Source organism: Rhea americana, unplaced genomic scaffold (genome assembly GCF_003343005.1).
Source record: "Rhea americana isolate MKP2758 unplaced genomic scaffold, rheAme1 scaffold_20, whole genome shotgun sequence".
NCBI classification, from domain to species: Eukaryota; Metazoa; Chordata; class Aves; order Rheiformes; family Rheidae; genus Rhea; species Rhea americana.
Window position 1 is genome coordinate 3799347 of NW_028186150.1, and position 23430 is coordinate 3822776.

Sequence of the window (23430 nt, forward strand, 5' to 3'; positions counted from 1 at the left end):
AAGTATTCTCTGTAAGGACAAGATTTGGAAAGTAAAGCAGGAATCCCATACTTTTGTATAGAACAGAGCCTTACTCTGTGGGGCAACCCTATAGGCAGCAAACAAAACTTAAGGATGCTGGGGCAGACAGTCCTTTCTAGTCTCTGCAAGTACAAGAACATATAGCAAAAAGGAGAATAAACTATCTAATTTTACTTTACTTTCCAAAGGACGTGTTCTAACACAGATTTACTGTTCAGCAGCTCACTAGTTTTTAATGGAAAATACTGCAAAACATCAAGAAGTCACCTTTTGTGAAAACCTGAAACCCAAAGAATTTGATTGCCTCCCTCAATTTCCCTTAAAAAAAAAAAAAAAAAAAAAGACTGTGAGAAGTGTGGATCAAGTGTGCTCTCTGAAAAAATTAAGATAGGATGAGTTGGCTGTCACTTGTAGTGGATAATAGATTTTACCAATCTCCCACGTAGGTAAAGTATTCTGTACTTTATCAGGAGTCATTTAATTGAAACAAACTCTGCTACTCTCTTGCTAGCTCTGAGGTAGCCACACAGTTCAGTTGGTAGTTACTTCCTCTAATCTGAACAGTCCATTAATTAGAAAACACATAATTTCTGTGAATAACCCATAAAGTACATGCACAGCATCAAGACTAGTAGGACTTACTTACCAAGCTAGATTTATTGAATCCTTTTCTTCTCAGTTTGAAATTCAGAGGTGTTTATTTCTGAAATAATTTTAACTTTGGTTATCTGGATTGCTGGACAGTCATATGAGAGGGAGGGAAGAAGAAAACACCAAAAAAAAAAAAAAAAAAAAAACAAAACAAAACAAACAAAAAAAACCCTCACCAAACTGGCTTCATTCAAGCTTCTTTGCAAGATATTTCCTTGTTTTAAATCATCTGTGAAAAACAAGGATGATTAGTCCCAATCTCACTCCTGGTGGTGGATGAACTTGTTCATCTTCCACATCATATCTGAAACAGTTTCCTAGTAGTCTGTAACCACATAAAAAGCCCAGTGAATTCACAGTCTAGGATGCAGATGGAGAAGCCCCATCAATACAGGAAGAAAAGCCTTGCTCAAACCACCTAATTTTTACATAAAGAGGAGCTGCTCAATTCAGAGCAGCTGAAAATTCCCTGAAATTCACCCTTACCCTCCTTTCCTACAAATATAGCACCTCTCTAGGCACCTCTGCCTCTCCACATCTTCCTTCCAGAGATCCAATACACATGCACAGCTTTCACCCCTATGGCATCCTCATCAAGATCTCCATGCGTCTCTCTTGTTATTCTGCCCTTTCCTAATCTCCAGCTCAGTCTAGTTTAACTTCTCCTCTTCCATAACTTCCAGGCTGATCCTCTCCTTTACTCATACAAACATTTCTCTTCACTGCCCTCCCTGTTCCTAACTTGGTGTTTTTCACCCCCATCCCATTCTCTTCCCTGGTCCTTTCCACACATAGCTTTCCAGCCCAATCACCCTGGTTCATGCCTCCTCCTTATCCCAGCAGAGTGAGCCCAGCCACCCTCCTTCATTTGTTATATAAGAAAACTCCAATGCAGTTATAATGGTGACTAATAAATGAGAACTATATGCCTTGAAGCCCCCAAAACTGCTTCAATACACTCATTAATATCTCAGCAACCATCATACAGTGTATCCCACTTTTTCAGTTATTGTGCTTTTGAAAATTACTGCAGTCATAAAGAGTACAAATTATCAAAAAACCCTAAAAATATTATAGCTTGATCCTCAAAAAAGAAAATGGAAGTAAACCGACAAGAGCTGTCAAATGACAACTTCATCTCAGAAACAATTAGTCTTATACCTCAACCCAACTGTTAGTCTCACACAGTACCTATATCGTATTTGTGACCTTCCTGGACTCCCCACACTTAAATAATTCCAATCTCCTTGTTTCCCAGGAATGTATTTAAAACCTAGACACTCAAAATAGAATGTGTCCCTTGTTCTTTTCCAATTGCTATCTTTTATTTTTGATAACTTTATAGTTGGTGGGTGCAAGACTCTGCTTGTTTTGTTCTCAATTTCTCGTAACACATTTTAACAATCCAGTAGATTAAAAAAAAAAAAAAACATTTTTCTAGATATGTTTTCTTATGTACAGCTGCCAGTCTTGAAATCATAACTGCTTAACAAAGAGTTAAAATGTTTCCCGTTCCATACTCTGAACTCCTTTACCCCCCTTTTTTTCCCAGATCTACATTTAGCTGCACACGCGTGAGCTGTACGTAAACGTGAGCTTCACTGTTGCTAAGTAACTGTGTACCAGTAGACAGCACTGTGAATGTTGTAAGCAACATCATATAAGTTGCCAAGTTCATAATTTGGTCAGTGCCGAGAGACGTAAGCTAAATATTTTTGAAGGGACTTGCTTAGATCTTTGTAAAACAAGCGTGAGCAACAATGAAAGACAAACACACTGAGAAGTGATAACCTTAGCAAACCTGCACCCTGTGGGACACATCTCTTCCACATCAGGAGAGCTGCTGACTGTTCTTCATAATGCAGCTATTCATATTTATCCGAATTAGACTTCTCAATTTTCATTCAGCCCACTCTTCATTACTTTGCAATATTATTTTCAAAACACTCCTCTAACAGTTGTAAAGACTTCAAAACATTTTAAACATTCACTTAAATAAAGGGATTGTTTTATAAGTATCTTCCTGGAAACTTTCACTGGATGTCAAGACTTGTCACTATAAAAAAAAAATTAAAAAAATGTCCTAAGAATAAGTTTTAATGTTCAACTTCAAATCTGACAACAGATTTGTCTGTTCACTTTGGTAAGGGTGTCTACTTGTACAATTTAAGATTTTTTTTTCCCCTAATTTTCTTCTTCAACATTTAGAGAATAAAACTACAGGATCAGGCTCCAAACAAAGAGCTAGCACTTGAACGCTTCTTCCAAATCAGAAAGAAAACAGAAATACAAAACTAACAAAGTTAATCGAACATTTTGCAAGGTTAGTATCAGTTTGGATGAGATACAGGTAAGCTGTTTGAAACCACAAAACAGTAATTAATTTCAGAGCTGTTTCTCCAAAATAAAATCGAAGGCACCAATCTGTCCTACACTTGACAAACACCAACTAATAACCTAGAATGTCTCTTAATTTAATGCATTAATTTCATTTGTTGGAAATAGATTTGTCTTATAAAACAGCAAAATTTTTTTGCATTATTTCAGATGACAGAAAGTAACTATTGTCCTTCCTTGCTTGTTTCGGGAAGCTATAGAAAAAAGATTATTCCTTAATCCTCAGTCTGAAAGACAGTAATATAGGTCCTAGAGTATTAATAAATATATAAATAAAGCCTTGTGTTTCTGACTTAATTCTAGAAGACCACACATCTACATTTAATAGTTTTAAAGAAATCCTCAGCTGACAGTCATGCAAAAATCAATAGCTGTTTATTTCAACAGTTTCTTACATTCATGCCTTATTTCTGTCTTGTCTTGTGTTCAAGACAAAAGCTGCACTGCCTTTATGATACTCAGCGTACTTACACAACAGATTAAATACCTAGTGTACCTCTTGCGCATGTCACAGCAACACTAGACCTAAAGATTCATGAACTATGCTGTGAATAAACTGCACCTCTTTAGGAGACATCATTACTTAATCTTTTGATACATCAGAATGATTTTGACTAGTTTGCCAGAAAAGTAAATTCCACCAATAATATAGTTTTTCATTACAGTAGACTACCATGCAGTGCTATTAAAGAAAAAAAAAAATCAATGTTGAGACCCAATATTATTAATTCCTTTTACTGAAAACTGAAACTCCTAGTTCACCTCTTGCTCTAGCCAATTCAGTGACCTGAGGTGAAACACTCCCATCCTGATATTTAGGTCCAGGAGCTGGGACCCAGACCACCTACATAGGAGACCCAACCATGCAGCTAGTCACTACACATGCTCACAGGTACATGCACACGTGCGCGCACACACACACTCTGCTCGACAGCTTCTCCAAATAAAGCAACCCAGATCTCAGTCTAAAGGCTTTTATTAGCAATATATATTAAAAAAATATTCAAAAGCTGTTCATTCCAACACAGAACAAAAACAACCAGAACTTGGAATGTTGCCACACTATTACTGTTTGAACTCCTCCTAGCTGGAGCACTCCCTGTTCTTAAGGGGTTTTAAGGTATTCAACATTGTTCAAGAGTAAAAATAGTATTTCTTATTCCTAAGGACAGAATCAAAAAGCTATGACAGAGAAAAATAACTGCACAGGAGAAGACTAAAGGCAGTAAAGCAGCTTTTATAAGAAAGATGGAGTTAAGGTTTTAAGTATAAACCTAAGAACTACCAACTAGGAAGAATACCATGGTGGGGGCAGATAGGGGAAACAACCCAACTTTTTCCTGGGGGATACGTTGCATGACGACTCCCATTTAATCCACGAGGACCACGTTTTGAGCTTGAAATCAAACAACTTAGGTGAAAGCAGGTTTAGGTTTCTTCTGGATCAAGAAGAAATATATGGATTTATCAGTGTCTATTATCTTCTGTCTAATTAACTTCTTACATTTTACTTAGATTACACATCTAGGTCAGTAGCCAGAAGCCAACAAACAAACCTTTTTAAAGTAACAGCATGGAAAAAAAAAAGAAAAAAAAAAAACTTTAGAAACTTTCAGTTCATTACGAACTCAAACCAGAATAGCTACTAAAAATAAGCAGTATTACTGCGGTGTCTGATCAATGAAAAACTAGGTTCTAACTAAACACAGGAAAAAAGCACAAAGAGTGTAAAAGCATAAGGCAGCAAAATTGATCTATATTTCACAGGAAAAAAACACTTGATCAGACAGGAAGCAGAGAGACCATTAGAATCCTACAGCTATCAGGGAGTGAAAGTGACAGCCCAAAGGGTAGACAAAAACATGATTCCACTTGCTAGTAGAGCTGCCCTACCACTGCTGCTACTAGAGTAGCAACCTCCAGAGCAGATATATGACAGACAGTTCAGGCAGACAGCTCAGTGTGGGGGAAGCAACATCTTAAAATGCTAGAGTTAGATTTGCTATAAGATACCTGCTATTATTATTCATGGTGAAACAAATACTGGGATGCCTACTAAAAGAACACCGATGGCATTGTTAGCACTACTTAGAATGATAAACTGCTTTTTGACTCATCCCAAAGGGTTAGTTACGTTCATTAACATTTGTTTTGCTGTATTTTCAGTAAGAAGAGGTGAGGTGCAGTTAAGAGATCTGTAGAGTAAAACATCCACTACAGGTAAAGGCAGCAGTACACTACGCTTACTCAGTCTGGTCCTGTAAATGAAGCAACTACTAGAAGTTGCAGCACATCCAGATCAGTTCCCCAAGGCCATTTCAGGAGGCAAACAAAAGCACGAGATGTAGGGATACTCAGAAAATTTGCTTCAAAAATACATTCCTGATTCAAGCAGGACTCACGTARATATATCCAGATATAAAAAACAGTACACCAAGAAAACCTTTATGGGTTCACACACATAGAAGAATCCTATTCTGGAAAGCATTAATTCAAAAGACTTAAAAATAAACAGTACTTGGATTTAAGACAGCTTTCTGATTACATTGTTTATCACAGGTTATAAACACCTTAAGGGGAAAAAAAAAAAAATCAAGCACTATGTCCTGTTATTCAGTAAGAAACAAATCATCCTTGGTAGAATATTCCAAGATAAGAGGAAAGGACATAGGGCTGCTAGCTGCCTACATTAATCATAATTTCACACTAAAAAATTTTTTTTAATCCTAAATAAAACCACCTCAAAAGCCTTAGTTGGGACCTGGGCCACATCTGAAGCAAATCTCTCAGAACTCTAGTCTCCCTCATTGCAAATCCTGCTGCTAGCCACAGGGTGATGTTAATCCACAAGGCATTCTCCTTCCCCTGTCCTATTTTCAACTTCTTTAATGAGTCGTAACAGTATTAGAGTGAAAATAACAGGAAAATTAGCAAGATGTTTGTAAAGTTTAATTTTTAAAAAATCTTACACACACACACACATATATATATATATGACTTTTGGGGGTGGTGCAGAAAAGTTTTTTTAAACCCTTTTTGATTACACTGCCATCTGAAAATTAGGAGTTCTTTGCTCTCAACAGATTACTTTGGGTTGCCAGTTTCCAGAGTTCAAGCAATAGGGTCCCAGAACAACTGATGAAGACATCTGTTTTCAGTGCAGAAAGCCAGTAACACCCATTAGCAGGTTTTTAAGCTCTAAAGTCAAAAACAAGCAAGTGACATTCTAAAGAAAAACTGCAGTAGAAGTACACTGAAAGATAAAACTACTGTGGCTCTTCCTGGTCCCAATAGCAAGAATATCTGAATACATATTATCTGAATACATATTAACTTTACTCAGAGTAAGGTTGCCATCTAGTAGTAGAAGGGAGTTAATGCAGCAAAACCTCAAGCCAGCATTTGAGCTGTGAACCTACATGGTGTTCTGACCTGCTATTACACAACAACATAAACACAGGAAGCACAATTCTCCAGAAAAAATGGTACAGCAGTGGCCGAAAGAGCTTGCTAAACTGTGGTTTCTAAACGGTTTCTCCAGAACAATCATGAACTATTCAGTTCACAATACCAATTTTATCTAGACGGATAGGTCAACATGTAGAGTTCTTAGAGTGGTATTTTTGTACTTGTAATGTACTTAATCTTTCAAGTTAATGGAAAAATTCTAGCTTAATTCACTTTTTCTGGAAGAAACTGAATTGTCTGTGTGAAGCCTCATGCTATAATACGCAATGAAACAGATTTAAGTTATCAAACTGAACCACACAGATATTCAAACCAAGAAATCCTAAAATCTTAGGCTGGAACTAGAGATAAGCACAAAAGATTACATGAACAACATGTAACTAAAGTGTAACACATTTATTCTTGCTTCTTAGAAAATATTCAATTTCCAGGTAAATCAGTTATCTTAAAGACAGGCACAGCTATACTCTACAACACATAGAATTTCACTCTCATAATTTAGCTGTCACTGGCTTTGTTTTACAGTTTCGTAGACTGAGATTAATACATTTTACAACTACAATCTGACATGATATATCAGTTTGTTTCACCTGTTGATCATCTCTAACATACCAAGAAAGAGCTCACGAGACACCATCTTGTTGATGCATAGTTCATACAGCACAAGACACATTCAAGTTCAGCCATTAAACACGTCCCCAAAAGTTTATGTCTTAAGACGCTGTAAGCGCAGAGCTTTTGGAGAACGCCGGTGTCCTGTATACACAGGAAAGAAGGAAAAGTCAGGACCCTTGCTTTGCAAGATTCAGTCTGGCCCATTGGCAAAGAACCACTGTATCCCCGGAGTACTTTCAAGACCACTTGCTTCCATCACAGTTTTCTTGGAGAAAGTTGAAGCCACCAGGGGAAGAGAAATAGTACGACTAGAACTGGGAAAGGGCTGACTGCAGAGACCTGGGGAAGACAAGGGGAAGTAACACAGAAATAGAACTCAGCCACAATTTCAAGAGTCACTCACAGTGTGTGTGTGTGTCGGGGGTGGGGGGTGCGTTGTGTACAAACGTATTTTTCGGTGGTCAATAGTGAAGGAGCCACTTAAACAGCAAGTTAAACATTGTCCCATCTAACACCACCTACCTTCAGTCTTTTCAAAATAATCTATTCCAGAGAATTTTCATTCTTTATATAAGAGCAGAAAGGAATAAGCATCTGCAGGAATTCAGCTCAGAGCACTGAGCAGATGGATTAGTATTTCCCTTTTAGCTTTTTTTTTTTTTTTTTTTTTTTTTAAAAAAAAGGTACAATAGATCTCATTCAGGAAATGGGATCAACACAAACCTGATCATTCCTTAAGTTTTCAAAATGAGAACTAGAACCATCCCTTTTGTCATTCTGACTTTAATAACTTACCATGCAAGCAGCCGTTATGATGCACGCTCTCTATCATTACAAGTTACTCATCTGTCCTTACTACTGGTATCTGGCTACAGTAGAGGCTACAGTTCCAGAAAGCAGAAGTTTACATGACGTAGGCAAATAGGTCTTGTGTTTGCAATTCCTCATTTACTAGAATAAAGATAAATATAGATTAGCAGTTTAAGTGCATTTCCACATTTATCCCTCTCCTGCAGTGTTACAGATGGCCCCAAATACACCTCAGGAATTAAAAATTTAAAATCACTTTCCGTGTTCTTTTTTGTTTGTAACATTTGCATGTAATCTGTCCCTAATCTGACTTAACTGAAAACTAACACAGTTCCTTCCTTTAAACTGTAATAATGGTCAGTGTTTAATAATACGGCTTTATTAATAAAAACCTCTGCTCCCATTCAGAGATCTGTACTGCAGCAGAATCCTATTAAGTAATTCTTACCACTAATGTAATTTCTTTCTGAAAAGCATTTGAGTAATATTGAAGAAAAAACAAGATATTTAGTTGCATTCCACTTCTTAAWAGTGTCAGCAAAAGGATATTAAAAAATGACAGGTTTCATTACTGTAATTGTCACCCACACTTCTTTCCTCAGGATTTTAGGCTTAATTTTTTCTTGCTCTTGCTTTTTAAAGCAAATACTAACATGCATAAGTCTTGGCTCAAGTTGCACTATATCACTTTAACAAAGACTGCTTTGTTAAATGCCTTCCCCAGGTCTACTTCTACTGAAGCTGCTTATTTTTCCACTCAGGTACACTTTTGCAAGAACAAGACCAGTGTTTACAACATTCCAAAGGCATTTGTCCTAAAAATTAGACATTTAAAAGATTGACTACAAAAACTGAATGTGAGCAGAGACTACTACTATTGTACCCCGATCATTTGGGAATATCAGGTGAGGATATGCTAGCTGTACATCTGTATCACAGATAGCTACTTTTTCTCCTTCTCTAGTAAAGGATCAACTGCTTAAGAATGGAGAAGTGCCTACCAGTTGGACAAGAGACCCGGTAATGAGTAGCTACAAACCAACTACTTGGCTCTCCAACCTCAGTGAGTTTGATCCACCCAAAGCATATGTGATTTTAAAAACAAAACAAAAAAACCACAACCCTCTATGCAAAAGAAACCCCTTTCCAGAGGGAATTCTTAAAAGTCACCAAGCACAATAATCCCCAGAAGTGGAATGGCTTTAATTTTCTTTCAATCACAGTTACATCACATCTATTAAAAACAGCTATCTACACTCATCCCTAGGATGAATACCAGATTTCTAAGAGGATTTAAAAAATACACCTTAAATATGATAAATGTACTTAATTTCCAGTTCAATAAAATATTGGAATATCAATTTATTAAAAAGGTGAACTGTACATATGTAAACTGTAATATAGCTGAAAAATCTGAAATATATATTTTAAAAGGAAAAATCATTTATTTCTGAAAGTATTTAAAATATTGCATTTCTGGCAGCAAATCTAAAAGAAGTGCTCTGGAATGGGTGCAGTCTCTGTGCATTCGTCTAGCATTCGTCTTCAAGGTGTAAAACATATCTGCTTTCTGATTTTCAGACACAATCTTGAGAACAGTTTGACTTGTAGAGACAGAATCCAAATTCCAGGAAAAGCAGCAGAATTTTAACAGGAAATACTATAGTCCTTTTGGGTGCAGACAACATACTTCCTGAGAGTCCACGACACCTTGGAAACATGCTAGCCGTTCTGCATATAAATGCAACAGATTGTGCTTACAAGTTACAGAATAAGTCTTTGATTGATAATTTTTCTGTTTATTTCTGCCAAAGCCACTGAAAACACGAAGGCCTTCTCATCTGAAAGGTTAGCATACATGTCAACTTCCTTTTCTTGTTTCTCTGTAGAAGAAAAAAAAAGTCACTATTAAAAGCTGTTTCCATTATCCATAGCAAATGCAAGTTACATAGTAATTAGACAGCCAGAAGTTAGACAGCCAACCCTTATATAGGGGAGAAGGAAGGAGGGAGGCACACAGATGTGCTAGAAGAGTCACTGAATTAGTCATTTGAAAACATGACTGAATTTCTACTTTTTTAATGACAAAGAATTAAATGAGTCACTAATATTATATTGATTCCTGACACAAAACAGTATTCAGCGTTCCTCCAGGTTTTTCACAATACCTCCATGAAGTTGGAAGGTTGTACTCCTATATCTAGGTAATCAAAACCCAAGAGGTTAAATATAGTGTTCACAACCAGACAGCAGATACATGGGCAGAAGTCAGGATCCCAATTCATGACTGTCGATACTTTCTGCATTTTCTATACTGCAGATTATCAGTCTTGTCCAGATAAAGAATAATGCCAACACTTCAGTGAGCAAGGGAAAGCCCTCAAATTCTCTCTGGTGATGGTGGCTTGTTTCAAGGCTACAGGCATGTAAAGAGCAAGGCATTGAGAAGTTTCCATACTGCAGTGCTCAAATACCCAAGATACACAGTAGTATATAACAAAACCCATAAACTAGTACTTCCAAAAATGTGATTTACTTTAGATCACGTCTATCTAAATCACAGTTTAGCTGATAATTCATTAGAGGGGAAAAAAAATAACTCCCCAGTCCTCCCCCCCACACACACACACTTTCTCCAGCAGCTTAAATGTAGCTGTTAGCTGAAGACTAAACTTGTAGGCAGTGAGAAAACAAGAGGAATATATACATAGCCAGCAAGGCGTCAGCCTTAAAGCTACAGACCTCCATTCCTAAATCCAAGTAACATACTGCCCTGGACTGACTTACAATTCTCAACATGATGCTTACTTAACAACCCACTCCATCTCACGAATACACACACACACACACACACACACACTTGCTTTCTGATCACAGCACACTACAGCCGATTGCTCCACTAGCACATCTAAATCAATGATGGGGAGGTGAACGACAATCAGCACTGGTAAGTAACTGTGTTTTAATCAGCAAGCTACAGGTCATCCATTTCTGACCTAGTAAAACCTGCAGCATAATAGGTAGGAATTCAGAGGAAAGCAGTGACAAAAGGACAGGAAGTTCCTCTGAGACATCCTGCAAAGATATTTGCAAAGATGGAGCAAACCTTTATAAAAGTAGGAAGGCTGAGAATAATTCATTAAATAAAAACACCACATTAAAGAAAAAAAAGAAAAGAAGAACTCAGACACACACACACACACACACACACACCCCCTTCTCCACCTAATCACATGGCTATTTCCCCAACAGGCCCGCACTCATAACATTCTTACACTAGGCTTACTGCATCTCATTGCTTATCTGCTCTACAGCTAGAAACACCATTCCAACAACTTTTGTTGAAGCCCTGCATAGTCAGGGCTTCTGTTGAACTAAGCAAAAAAAAACTGAAAAATCCTTTACCACTGTTTTGATCTACAGCTTAATTCTCTTGACCCAGAATGAGAACCCTCTATTCAAGAATTCCTTGACAACTCAAATCACTTATCTTCACTGCAAGGAAAATCACTTAGTAAGCAWGGGATACAGAACAGATGTATCAGCTTTTATATACAAAGCCACAATAGTAAACTTGCCTTACCAGAGCAATACAAATCCATTTTTGATATTTGGAATGCAAGCAATTTCTGCTGGTTCTCTGGCTAAGCAAGACAATATTCTCTAGTATACTGAGTTTGAATGAAAGCTAAGAAACAGTTTTACCACAAGTCCTACCTTGTAGTTTAAGACAAATCAGTTTCTGCACGTTTATGTTGCAGGTTGCTCTGCCCCTGCCCCACCATAAACACAATTTACAAATTAACAGCCCAGGGAGTGGTTTTGAGCACAGTCACTGCGCACACTGGTTATTCTGCATAAGCCCTTGCAATTTTCAAATCTGAAGACATCTTCTTTTTTCAAACTTCCTTATTCAAACAAACCCAGCTGCCACCTGAACATGTCAGCACCTTCAGAAAAGCATTGCTAGGCTTCTTTGCAACAACTTTTGGCCCAAGAAGGGTTTTTTTGTGATATTAAAATTTCATTACRGGCATTCTCCCTAGAGGTCAAATTACATATATTTCTTTGCTTCCCTTCCCTCCCAAGTTCTGTTAACAGATCAGATTTGTTAGCCAAAGAAATTTTCCCAGAATTTCCTTTCCCTCCTCCCAAATTAATGGCTAGTTCTGAGACATCAGTTTTGAAGAATCAATTCAAACTATTACATAACCTTTATATCAAACCATATCAAGGATTAACAGAGGTTTGCAAGCTCTTATAACTTGCAACTCTTAAGACAATTCCAGCTCTCAGCAATAACTAGTGAAGAGCATGCCTACTGTTGACATTTTATCATATGCTATTCATAGGATATCATGGTTTCTATGTAGACTATTAAAACCTTCCACTTCACAGTCCTGTCTGAAAGCAGTTTTGACTCACTTCTCTATTATTAGCATAAGACTTCCCTACAAAGGCACAGTACTGTTTTCGTAAGACATTAAAAATACAAAGTCTTTTGCTACACAAGTAAGAGGCTATTTAGGTGGAAAATATTCAGTCTTTCTGAAACACGTCCCACAGTTCCCCAGATCTCCTTCCATTTGACCCAGAGCCCTTAGAATTGTCATCTATACATAAACCCAACATGGACTCTCCTCTGCTCATCAATTTTGTATGGATTCAAAGCATTTGAATCCACTACCCAGCACAGTAAACTACTTGAAATGTGCACAAAGCATTAGCAAATGCATGGATAATACAGTAACAAGTTGTTGGCAAGGAAAGAGTTGGGTCAAGGAATTTAATTACTTCAGCTTAAGTTTGATCAGGATACTAAAACTTGCAAGTCTTTAGAAAGATTTACTTCTTGTGAAGCAGTAGGTATGCTTAAAAACAGTCTAGGCCACTCTGATTATTGGGTCTCGCACAAGGGCAGCCTCTTCTAAGAGTAAAACAACCAATACCACTTCCTGCAGCACACAGAGTTAGTTTTGGTTTGTTTTTTTTTTTTTTTTGGTAATGCAGTCAAGGTTTCCACCTAGATAACAAGGCAGCCTGGGAACCTGTCTAGCTACATATCATAACTTCATACAGCAAAATGAAAACACATCACAACAACATTACAAAGTATTTCTACTTTCCTCAAAATATAAGATAGAATTTATCATTAAAAAGGGATTAAGTGACAATTTCTGACCAGTCAAACATGCAGGAAGAAGTCCCTGTTTTCCAGGGTCATGACATCACCATGAAACATGATACAGGGAGCACTCTTGTGTCCCAGCACTCTACTATATCCTCTTGATCCACATTAGCTTCTTCTTTCCTCCTCCCAGACATCTCTTCACTAAATCTACAGTAAAAAGAGCTTATTTTGAAAATCCCTTTTTCTTCTCCCATTATTCTTCTAGACTGTTGTTGAACCTTGCAGCTTTTCACTCTAATGTGAACCACTCATGAAAGATAAAGAACTACTACTCAAAGGCACAGATTTAACCAGGAACAAGCTATGCTATACATGAAGAGAACTGGCGCAAGCAGTGAAGTGAAGCTACAGATGTCACTGGTGTCTTTGGAACAAAGTTTTCACTGCTGAGTAGTCTACAAATGGATGCAYTATCTGTGCTACTGTAATTCAAGTACTCTCTATCCACCTGCCATTCATCCATAAATGAATCATGCATTGCAGAAGCCCAAGAGGCACCAGGAATCAAATATTTAACAGGTTTGCAAGCACTGCACTCTTTTTAAATCCTCTTGGGGAAAGAAGAGGAACACAAACTCTAGCGGCAAGCAAGGGGTGTCCAAAATACTCTAGAAATATAAAATAGGCATGAAAATAATATACTCAATGTCTAACAATTAAACAAATGCTTTGCACTCTAGAGCCAATTCTCAGTATTATGTAGACTGATACAAGCAATATCAGTCACAAAAATTACATTAATTGGAGTAGAAGTATTAAAGTCACTTACTTGATATTGTTATGTCAAAAACATGCTAACAGGTTTGCCAAAAGAAGACTATTTCTAGAAGTCAACACTACTTCACATATACTAGTTAAGCCAATAAATTAATATTCATTTCTCGTTTTACACTAATTGCTCACAAAATGAGGGTGAATTCATTTTTATAGCCAAGACAGCTATACATATACATACACAAATTGTTTTTCTAAATTCACCCAAATCTACATATTCTAAGCCAACTTATTCCTAACCAATAAGGTGGCCTATATTCATAAGGAGCAAATATATTACAAATGGGCATGAATCTAATTTCTGTACCAGCTCTACAGAGAAAGTTGAGGGAAAAAAGCGTATGTCCTAGGATCAGTAGGGCACGACAAGAAGATGAAGGCTTTTTTTTTTTCCTTTGGGGGGGGGGGGGTATCAAGAAGGAAATGAATACTATATGTTCTGAAGGTCTCCCAAGTGATCACCTGCACACCAGACTTCAAAATCTGTCTGATATTTCTTTTTTGATACTTTTTTTTTTTCCTTTGGGGGGGGGGGTGGACAACTATCAGAAAACAACACTACTCACACACAAAAAACCCACCAAGACTCTCCCCCCAAAACACCAAACGAACCAATCATCACCACACACTTATATGAATATTCATATATCTCCTTCACCCCCATCTGTCTTCCAGCTCTTTTAGGTCTATGCCAAGTTTTGGATTAATTATTTAGTGTTAAAATTAATACCTCCAAAACCAGAGATGCAAATGCAATGTCAATAGGCTCTTAATAAATAGGGATCAAAGTCTTAGCCACATGCTTGAAGGGCTTTGAGATCAGTCTAGTGTATGTCATAAGTCTTTTTATTTTAAGATTCAAAACAGTAACTGATCCAACACAGGATACATTAAAGTGACTTGAGTATGTAGGTGAACCTTATATACTCAAGAACCTTAATAAGCAAATAGGTGTTCTTTCACAAAAGTATTATTTTGTAGACATACAGGATAATAATTCAGGTCATAGTAGTGACCTAAGATGCCCCATCCCTCCCTTTGGTTCACTTAGGTTTCAAGGATCTTAGTACAACCAACTGGATAGCCTAAAAAGGACTCTCTGACAACAGATAACTTATCTTTGTCTGAGATAGAGCAGTGCTAACTCAAACAAAGCAAAAACAAAACAAAAATGCCCAGAATCACAGAATGGTTGAGGTTGGAAGGGACCTCTGGAGATCATCTAGTCCAACCCTTCTAGTCAAGCAGGGTCACCTAGAGCACATTCCACAGGATTGCGTCCAGATGGGCCTTGAATATCTCCAGAGTAGGAGACTCCACAACCTCTTTGGGCAACCTGTTCCAGTGCTCCGTAACCCTCACAGTGAAAAAGTTCTTCCTGATATTCAGGCTGAACTCCCTGTATTTCAGTTTATGCCCACTGCCTCTTGTCCTGTCACTGGGCACCACTGAAAAGAATCAGGATCCATCCTCTTGATACCCCTCCTTAAGGTATTTGTAGACATAGATAAGATCCCCTCTCAACCTGTTCTTCTCCAGGCTAAACAGACCCAGCTCTTGCAGCCTTTCCTCATAACAGAGATGCTGCAGTCCTCTGATCATCTTTATAGCCCTATGCTGGACTCTGTCCAGTAGCTCCATGTCTCTCTCGTCCAGAATTGGACACAATACTCCAGATGAGGCCTCCCCAGGGCTGAGTAGAGGGGCAGGATCACCTCCCTCGACCTGCTGACCGCACTCTTCCTAATGCACCCCAGGACACCATTGGCCTTCTTGGCTACAAGGGCACCTTGTTGGCTCATGGTCAACTTGTTCTCCAGCACTCCCAGGTCCTTCTCTGCAGAGCTGCTCTCCAGCAGGTCAGCCCCCAGCCTGTATTCATACATGGGGTTATTTCTCCCTAGGTGCAGAACCCCACACCTACCCTTGTGGAACCTCATGAGGTTCCTCTCCACCCAACTCTCCAGCCTGTCCAGATCTCTCTGAATGGCAGCACAGCCTTCTGATGTAACAGCCACTCCTCCCAGCTTGGTATCATCAGCAAATTTGCTGAGGAGGCACTCCATCCCCTCACCCAGGTCGTCGATGAAGAAGTTGAACAAGACTGGACCCAGTACTGACCCCTGGGGGACACCACTAGCTACAGGCCCCCAACTAGATGGAGCCACTGATCACCACTCTGAGCCCTGCCTTTCAGCCTGTTCTCAATCCACCTCATCGTCCACTCATCTCTCTGAATGGCAGCACAGCCTTCTGATGCATCAGCCACTCCTCCTAGTTTGATATCATCAGCAAACTTGATAAGGAGGCACTCCGTCCCTTCACCCAGATGACTGATGAATAAGTTGAATGATAATTAAGCACTACAATCTAATGGCTTTCAAGTTTCAACCTGGAACTTGATTTAGTGCCTAAAAATAATGATTTAGTTCTTTGTAATTAGCTCTCTTCAGATACTACTAACACCATAAAACCATTACACTTGCTGTTGTAGCAATCCCTAATGAAACATCATCTTCTGATATGCCAGAATGAACCAAAATTGAAGAGAGAAGAGGCTCAACACATAACCCTATACTACAAAAGAAGTCACAGACCTGATACAGGTTGGTATCGTTCCTTCAGGAGAGATCTGTACATGTCACTTCAGAGAAATAACACAGCTTACACAGATAACCAAACAAATGCTCATCAAATGTTCATCACAAGATGCAGGGGGGGGCTCCAATTCCCTGCAGACAATCAGTTAATTCACAGTAGCACACAAACAGACATTGGGTTTTAATAGAGATGTCTACTATAGCTTTTTGTTCTAAAGATATGAGTTGACTACCCACGTATCTGACCAGATCTGCACAGGAATACCAGATGTCTCTGCAGATATGAGATAGTCCCTCCCACACATTAAGATACCAGGTAGAGGTGTAACTAGTCTAGTTACTTAAATTGCTTGACTAGTATAAAGGTTTATTGACAGCATAAAGGGAAAAAAAGAAAAAAAAAATCTTCATACAAAAAGAAAACCCAATGAACATTTTTCCCTGTTTCTTGTACCTCTTTCTTCCTCATGCTTTTTCGCTGAAGCGCTCTTAGGTCTTCCTCTTCCTCGTCTGCTATGATCTGAATGGCTGTTAGACCTTGATCTTTTTCGGTTTTCTAAGTCTTTATTTACTGCAGAATTTATCTTCTCTCGCTTAACTCTCTCTGTCCGTCTCCTTTTGGCTTCGCTCTTGTTTTCTGCACAAACGAACAGAGATTGCRTGATCTAGGGTTGTTATCTATGTTGTTAACTTAGTGCTTGCCCCACCCAACAACTTTTTCTTTAAATCTCTTATCAAAAGTGGTTAGACACCTATACCTTTAAAAAATGATTTCATCTGCACAACATCCACACAGAAATTAAGGTGACAGATGCAGAATGACACTTCATTTCTTGATTACAGAGATTAAATCTTTAATTATTTCAAACATACAAAGCTTTTTGCAACAGGAAACATTTGCTAGTATATAAGAAATGCTTAATTTCCCATTACAAGATGTAAAAAGCTATAGATCCCAGCTGTCAGGACAGCCCATTGCACCCATTCCTGCTAGCTCAAAAAAAAAATCTGTTCACCGTATAGGTGAACAATAAAACACTTCTTCTGCATGCCTGTCTTCTGACACTAACATTGAAACCACTCCCATGGTCACAGAAACCAAGGCACTTATTCACTGATGCTGCCAAGAGATGTTACATTACATAGCAGACATCTTCCACAAACACTTGCCTCAGACAAGGCCTTATTCTGCCTGATACTGAAGAGGTGTACTGTCTTCCTACACACCACAGTTGAAGAAAGAGTATTTACATTAGTTGCACTTGCAAGTTAATTATGGATTTATTAACTCTGGTATTGAAAATAATATAGCCACCACAGCACGCTATTTAATATAGGCTAACATTATTCTGCAACAGTTATATTGTCATAAACACCGGAACAACCTTACTGAGAATAAGCTGCAGTTACACTTGTGAACACAGGATAAACATACACAGTCTTCCTAGATATCTCCCTCTGGAAGAGTTTTCCTTCTGTTTCTGTTGCACAATTTATCCTGCACAGGACACAGGCTACAACCTAGACAGCACTGTAATGTGTGTCAATATAGAAGTGGTATTCCCCAGGTGTAAAGTTGAATTATACAGCAGCTTTGCTGCTAGTGTGTGGCCTTTAACTAATCTGGTAACTACTTTATCAGCTTTTAAATAAAGAAATTAGGGAGGAGGGAAGAAAATCGGCCAGTCCTTCAAGACATTTCCACAGACACTGCTTAGCTTCCTCCAGCTCGAAAACTCAGATATCTAACATAACTTCCTATAATTCCTACCAGTGCATAAGCTACAAGCACTCTCAAAAACCCTCCATTTTGTAGACTTCACAGATTTTAAAAAGACATTAAAAAAAAAAAAATTAAACAGCTTCCCTGGCAGGCACTTCTTCTAACTAATTCCTGCTAGCACTGGAAAAGCTGATAAAAAAAGAACATAAGGGAGACTGTTAATCACGCCAGAATGCATGTTCTAACAATTCCTTAGCAAACAAATCAACGACAACAAAAATGCAAGTTATACACTCAAAATGCACTATTTTTATTTAATTAGGCAGACAGAAGCAAAACCTACCCAGTTTCAAACTAAACATATTATCAGTTTTATACACAGTGTTATTCTTGTGTTCATGAATAAGTACCATTCAGTATAACCTCTTAACTTTTTTTTTTGTTTGTTTTTAATTCTCAGAAAACCCAGTTTCAATCAGCATGTACTCTCAAATCTGACCCCTTTGGCATCTCTAGAAATTTATCTTCAAAATAGGATTTACATAGAGCTTTCAGTAAAGAGTTATTTTGCACAGTGACCAATGTGACCAGATAGAGCATACACAGAATAAATGCCAAAAAGTATGAGGGAAGTACAACAGAAGATGACCAGCTTTTTCCTCAGAATTCAAGAAAAAAGTTTGCTATGCATAAATTCAAAAGAAAGTGAACTGACAAAAGTCAAAATTTACAACGAAGTAAAGAAGCAAGCATATTCTGTCTTTCACTTCTAAGAAATAAAGAGAAAGAACAGTCTTCTTCCTCATCTTCACGAGTATTACCTGTGATGGGTGGCAACCTCTCAGCACGTTTAGCATGTAAGAGTTTCCGACTAATAAATATGTAGCCACAGGGACACGATTTACACGCAACAGGAACCTGGGAAAACAAAAAATACAAAAATATTTCAAATCACTTCAAGATATCAGCGCTCCTGCCCATTTAAGGGAAAAAACACACACTCACCCACCCCATACCCTAGTAACTTGCCTTTTTCTTCTCAGAGATACCTCTTCAAATTCTGTTTGTACTGCAAAACTACAGCCTGTACTATCATACAGTTGCATTCAAAGGTGGCAGAAACAGGTTCTGCTACAAATCACCCACCCAGGCCTTCCTTAATACAACTGTCTGCAATTAAGCTTGATGTATATAGCTGTTCTGACCACTCCGTATTCGTTATCACAGTACAAGCCTYTTTCTCCGGGTTATCAGGAAGGGGGTGGATAGAAGTGGAAAGTAAGAATGCAAGGGTGAGTTAAAATAGTTATAGAATTTCTCTTCAAAAAAAGTATCCCTGGTCAAAGCAGTGAGATATTCTCAGTTTTGCCTCTCCTACAAACTACAGTTGGAAAAAAAAAAAAAAAAAAGGAAAAAAAAAGCTAAAACTGTCGGTACATATTGAATAAATTCACCTTTAGAAATACTTGAAGCAGACTCCTTTAGAGAGCAGGAGCATCTTTAAATAGCAGGCAAAATATGGCCTGATGCAAGACAGATGTTTTTGTACTAGAGTATACAACCCTGTTGCAGACAGGGCTATAAAGGTAGAAAAGGATGTAGCTAATCCAAAATGTAAATAATCCATCCACAACTAGTCAAAAACTGACTGCAGATTGAAGAGTCTGAGAGACAGCACTGCTACTCTTAATCTGCTGAGCAGCAAGGAACAGTAAAGTCCCCTAGCATAACAAAATTTAAAACAGTGTGAAAAAAATCTGGAAATGTCACACTTACATGAAAAATTACAAAAACTTTACTCAGAACAAATGAAAAAAATAATGCTGATAAATTTCAAGCCTCATTACCTTCACTTACAGCCAAGATCTTTCAGAATCTTTTAAAGTAGTAAGGAACACGCCATATTGTTTTGATTAAATTTAAAGACTGAAAATACAAATCGAAATAAGTATAAACAGAGATCTGGAAGAGATTAACATAACACACATTAAAGCGAAGTCATGTTGAAGCAGGATAGCAGGAGGGGAGAAGTAGGGGAAAGAAGGAAGTACTTTCTCAAATATAATTCTTTAAGACAGGTTTCTACAGGTTTGCCAATGCTCACTGAAACAAACAGGAGTAAAGAATGATGACTGTCTGCTGAGTAACAGCATTTTACCAGACATACAGAAGAACAAAGTCCCAATATTCTACTAGTTAGAAAAACAAATGCCAAATTAGTACATGAATTTGTAAAGAGGAACTCAGAATAAACAAACTTTTGTTTTCTGTAGCACACCCGTAACTCCTGTAATTCACTTTATGAATAGCCTACAGACAGGCTTCTGATGCAATTTTTACGTAATTAGAGAATTTTTTTAAATTTCCTTTATAGAAAGGCTGACTAAACAAAAACACTCCTAATCAAGGTCTACTTAACCTTAGAACTCAGAATTTAAGCAGGACTTGTATGCATATTTCCTTATTCATTTATCAGCATAAGAAAACCAAAGAACATTGTCTAGCAGAAATATCACATGAACACTGCAGGTGAACTAGAACCTCCATTCTAATCCTGTTTTCAACACTAGAGTCTCTTCATTAATTATCTTTCCAGTTCAGCCTAGAAAAAAAAATAGGAAAAAATAACCAAATGAGGTAGGAAGAGATCTATTCTTTCAGTGCATTTACAGTATTTAATAGAATGAGTTCTGTTCTAGTATTACACAGTCTGGCATGCGGACATGTGTCATTTTGGGGGATTAGGTAGGAAGGGACTCATTGAAGGATGTCCTTTATCCTTTGAAGAGACATATGCTATCAGGCAAACCACAATTACATCGTGTACCAAAATTATTAAGCAAGAGCACATAGTCTTGCAAACACTATTTTACTCTATTAAACATTTTCATAGCCAAAAAAAAAAGTTTCTCATAGAAGAGAGATCACATGAAGCTGAGCTAAGAAGTGGTAATTATTTCTTCCACTTGAATGCCAGTACTTCAGGCTCCTAGTTTCCTGGTGCTCTTCTTTGTTTTTGAAATTATCATCTAAATTACACTTTTAGTAAGTCTAAAGGATGTTTATGTATCATCTAAACGACAGCAGAAAGTTTAAAAGCATACAAAGCATTACTCAATGTTACATAGCCACAAACATTGGAGTATAACTACTTCCATGTATACCACTGACAGCCCAGAAATCAGAAACAAATGCAAAGCCCTTGTTCATGGAAGAATTTAAGAAATTCCAGTACAGGACACAACCACTTAAGAATCACACACACACTTTGGCATATTCTACAGAGGGCTGACTACAAGGTAGATGTTCTGCAGCAAGTGACCTCCTCACTTTCATAATAGGCTTCAAGTTTCTTGCGCTCTCTGAAAACACTTGGCACTTGAAAAAACGGCCAAAGGAACCTTTGTGCCAGGGTAGGGTGGGCGGGCAGACACACACACACACTTACAAGGGAAGAGTTGCTAACACAGAAATTCTGTGCTGACATAGGCATATTATCTATTTTAGCTTTAAAGTGCAGAACAAAGGGAGAATTTTCAGCGTCAGCTTAAAAAGTCTATATATTTACTTGTCCTTCCTATGTTGGTAGTTCAACATTCACTTCAGATTAAAGAAAAAAAAAACTTCCACATTCAGCTTCTCTTCACTCATTTTAATTTCATCTTTTATAACCAAAGTATTATTACTTGGCACACAACTTTCTTTTCCCAGAAATAGAATTTTAGCAATGAATTTAATATGTGAGCATTTGCAGTGTGGTTCATCTATTATTTAAAACATGAAAGGATACCCCATACACAGCTTAAYATTCTAAACTACTCCAGGATGAGTAGAAATGCTGGAAAAAAAATAAATAAATGCAAGTCAGAACTAATAAGCTGACTTTTTAAAACCTTAGTAAGAAAAGTAAAAAAGTAAGTAAAGTAAAACAGTTATGAAGGGTTTTTTAAGTAGAGTTTTAAAAAGTGTACATCAGTAAAATTTCAGGAATCAGTAACAGAAGTTTATTCCACGTGATTAAATTTAAAAGTCTCCCCACACTGAGCCCCACAAGAGCCTTTGGCAGTGCTGCACCATTGTCCCAGTAGAGCTGCACTGCTATAGCCGACTGGCTTATTCTTATTAGTAACCTCGTTAGAAGTAAAAGGCCTAAATGAAGACAAGCACTTAACAAGGTAACAATCCAAAGCAACTGCTGTTAATGTTTTAAGTGTAAATAACGCCACACTTTGTACACATAAAAAACTGCAGCAAGACATAAACAACCACCAGAACAACAGCTCACAAAACTCTCCACAGATGTTGATCATATGGTAGAAATTGCAGTGAAGGTCTCAATTTTCCTGTTTTTAAACTACTCCCTGAAAAAAAAAAAAAACGTGGCTGAACAGTCTTCTGACTAGCCTTCAGCACATTAGTCATCCAAACGACAAACTGCATTGTGTAAGTTACTAAGTTCATATTTTTAGTAGATTATACGGTTACTAAACAACATCAGGGTATAGAACGATTCTGGAAGTCACACACAAATCCGCTGCCATAACGTATTTATTACACTACCCAGCAAAAGCAACGCAATTCCAATGACAGACTGCCAAGGCAGTAATTACGTTACTGCATATAGACACCGGTACACAGCAGAGCAGAGACGATTTCATATTATTTTTCTTCAAAAACAAGCAACTCGGCTAACAGCTTCTCGCATTAACATCACAAGACCCTAACCCGGCGCGCTGAGAGTTTAGCAGCGGCCGCGACTACAAGAAACCGAAAAACAGAAGAGAGAAAAGCCACCAGGAAGAGCGGCCGCGAAGAAGCGGGCAGCCGCCGCGCTGAGCGGGCGCCGCACACGGCGGCGGGCGCCGGCCTCGTTCCGCGGGGCGGAAAGGTCGCTGCGAGCACAACGAGCACGACGAGAAGGGAAAGCGGCCTGCGGCGGGGAACAGCCAGCCGCGGGGCACGGGGCAGCGAGCGGCGGGGCTCTCCTCACGCTCACGCCCCGCTAGCGCGCTGACGGCCTCGCCCCGGGGGCTCGGCGCCGCCCCGCTCCTGGGAGCCGGAGCCCCGGCAGCGCCTCACCTGCTGGTCGCACTCCGGGCAGGACTTGGTGGCCATCTTCACTTTCTTGGCCCTGCTCGAGGACATGCTCGCTGCCGCCGGAGCGCCAGCCGCCCCGCCCC

At 38.4% G+C, this 23430-nt stretch overlaps 1 protein-coding gene across 2 annotated transcripts in view; it reads right to left on the reverse strand.

Annotated features, from left to right (window-relative positions):
- Positions 1 to 9144: 9144 nt before the first annotated feature.
- Positions 9145 to 23430, reverse strand: part of CUNH16orf87 (chromosome unknown C16orf87 homolog) — a 39553-nt gene continuing 25267 nt past the window's right edge. The window contains exons 1-4 of one of the 2 annotated variants that reach the window (XM_085303809.1): positions 23330 to 23424; positions 19072 to 19168; positions 16982 to 17164; positions 9145 to 9845 (exon numbers count right to left, since the gene is read on the reverse strand). In XM_085303809.1, coding sequence (XP_085159935.1) covers positions 9727 to 9845; positions 16982 to 17164; positions 19072 to 19168; positions 23330 to 23395 — 465 coding nt within the window. In that variant the 5' untranslated portion in view covers positions 23396 to 23424 and the 3' untranslated portion in view covers positions 9145 to 9726. Of the gene's footprint in view, positions 9846 to 16981; positions 17165 to 19071; positions 19169 to 23329; positions 23425 to 23430 lie in introns of those variants that run through there. The other variant, XM_085303808.1, reaches the window with a different exon arrangement.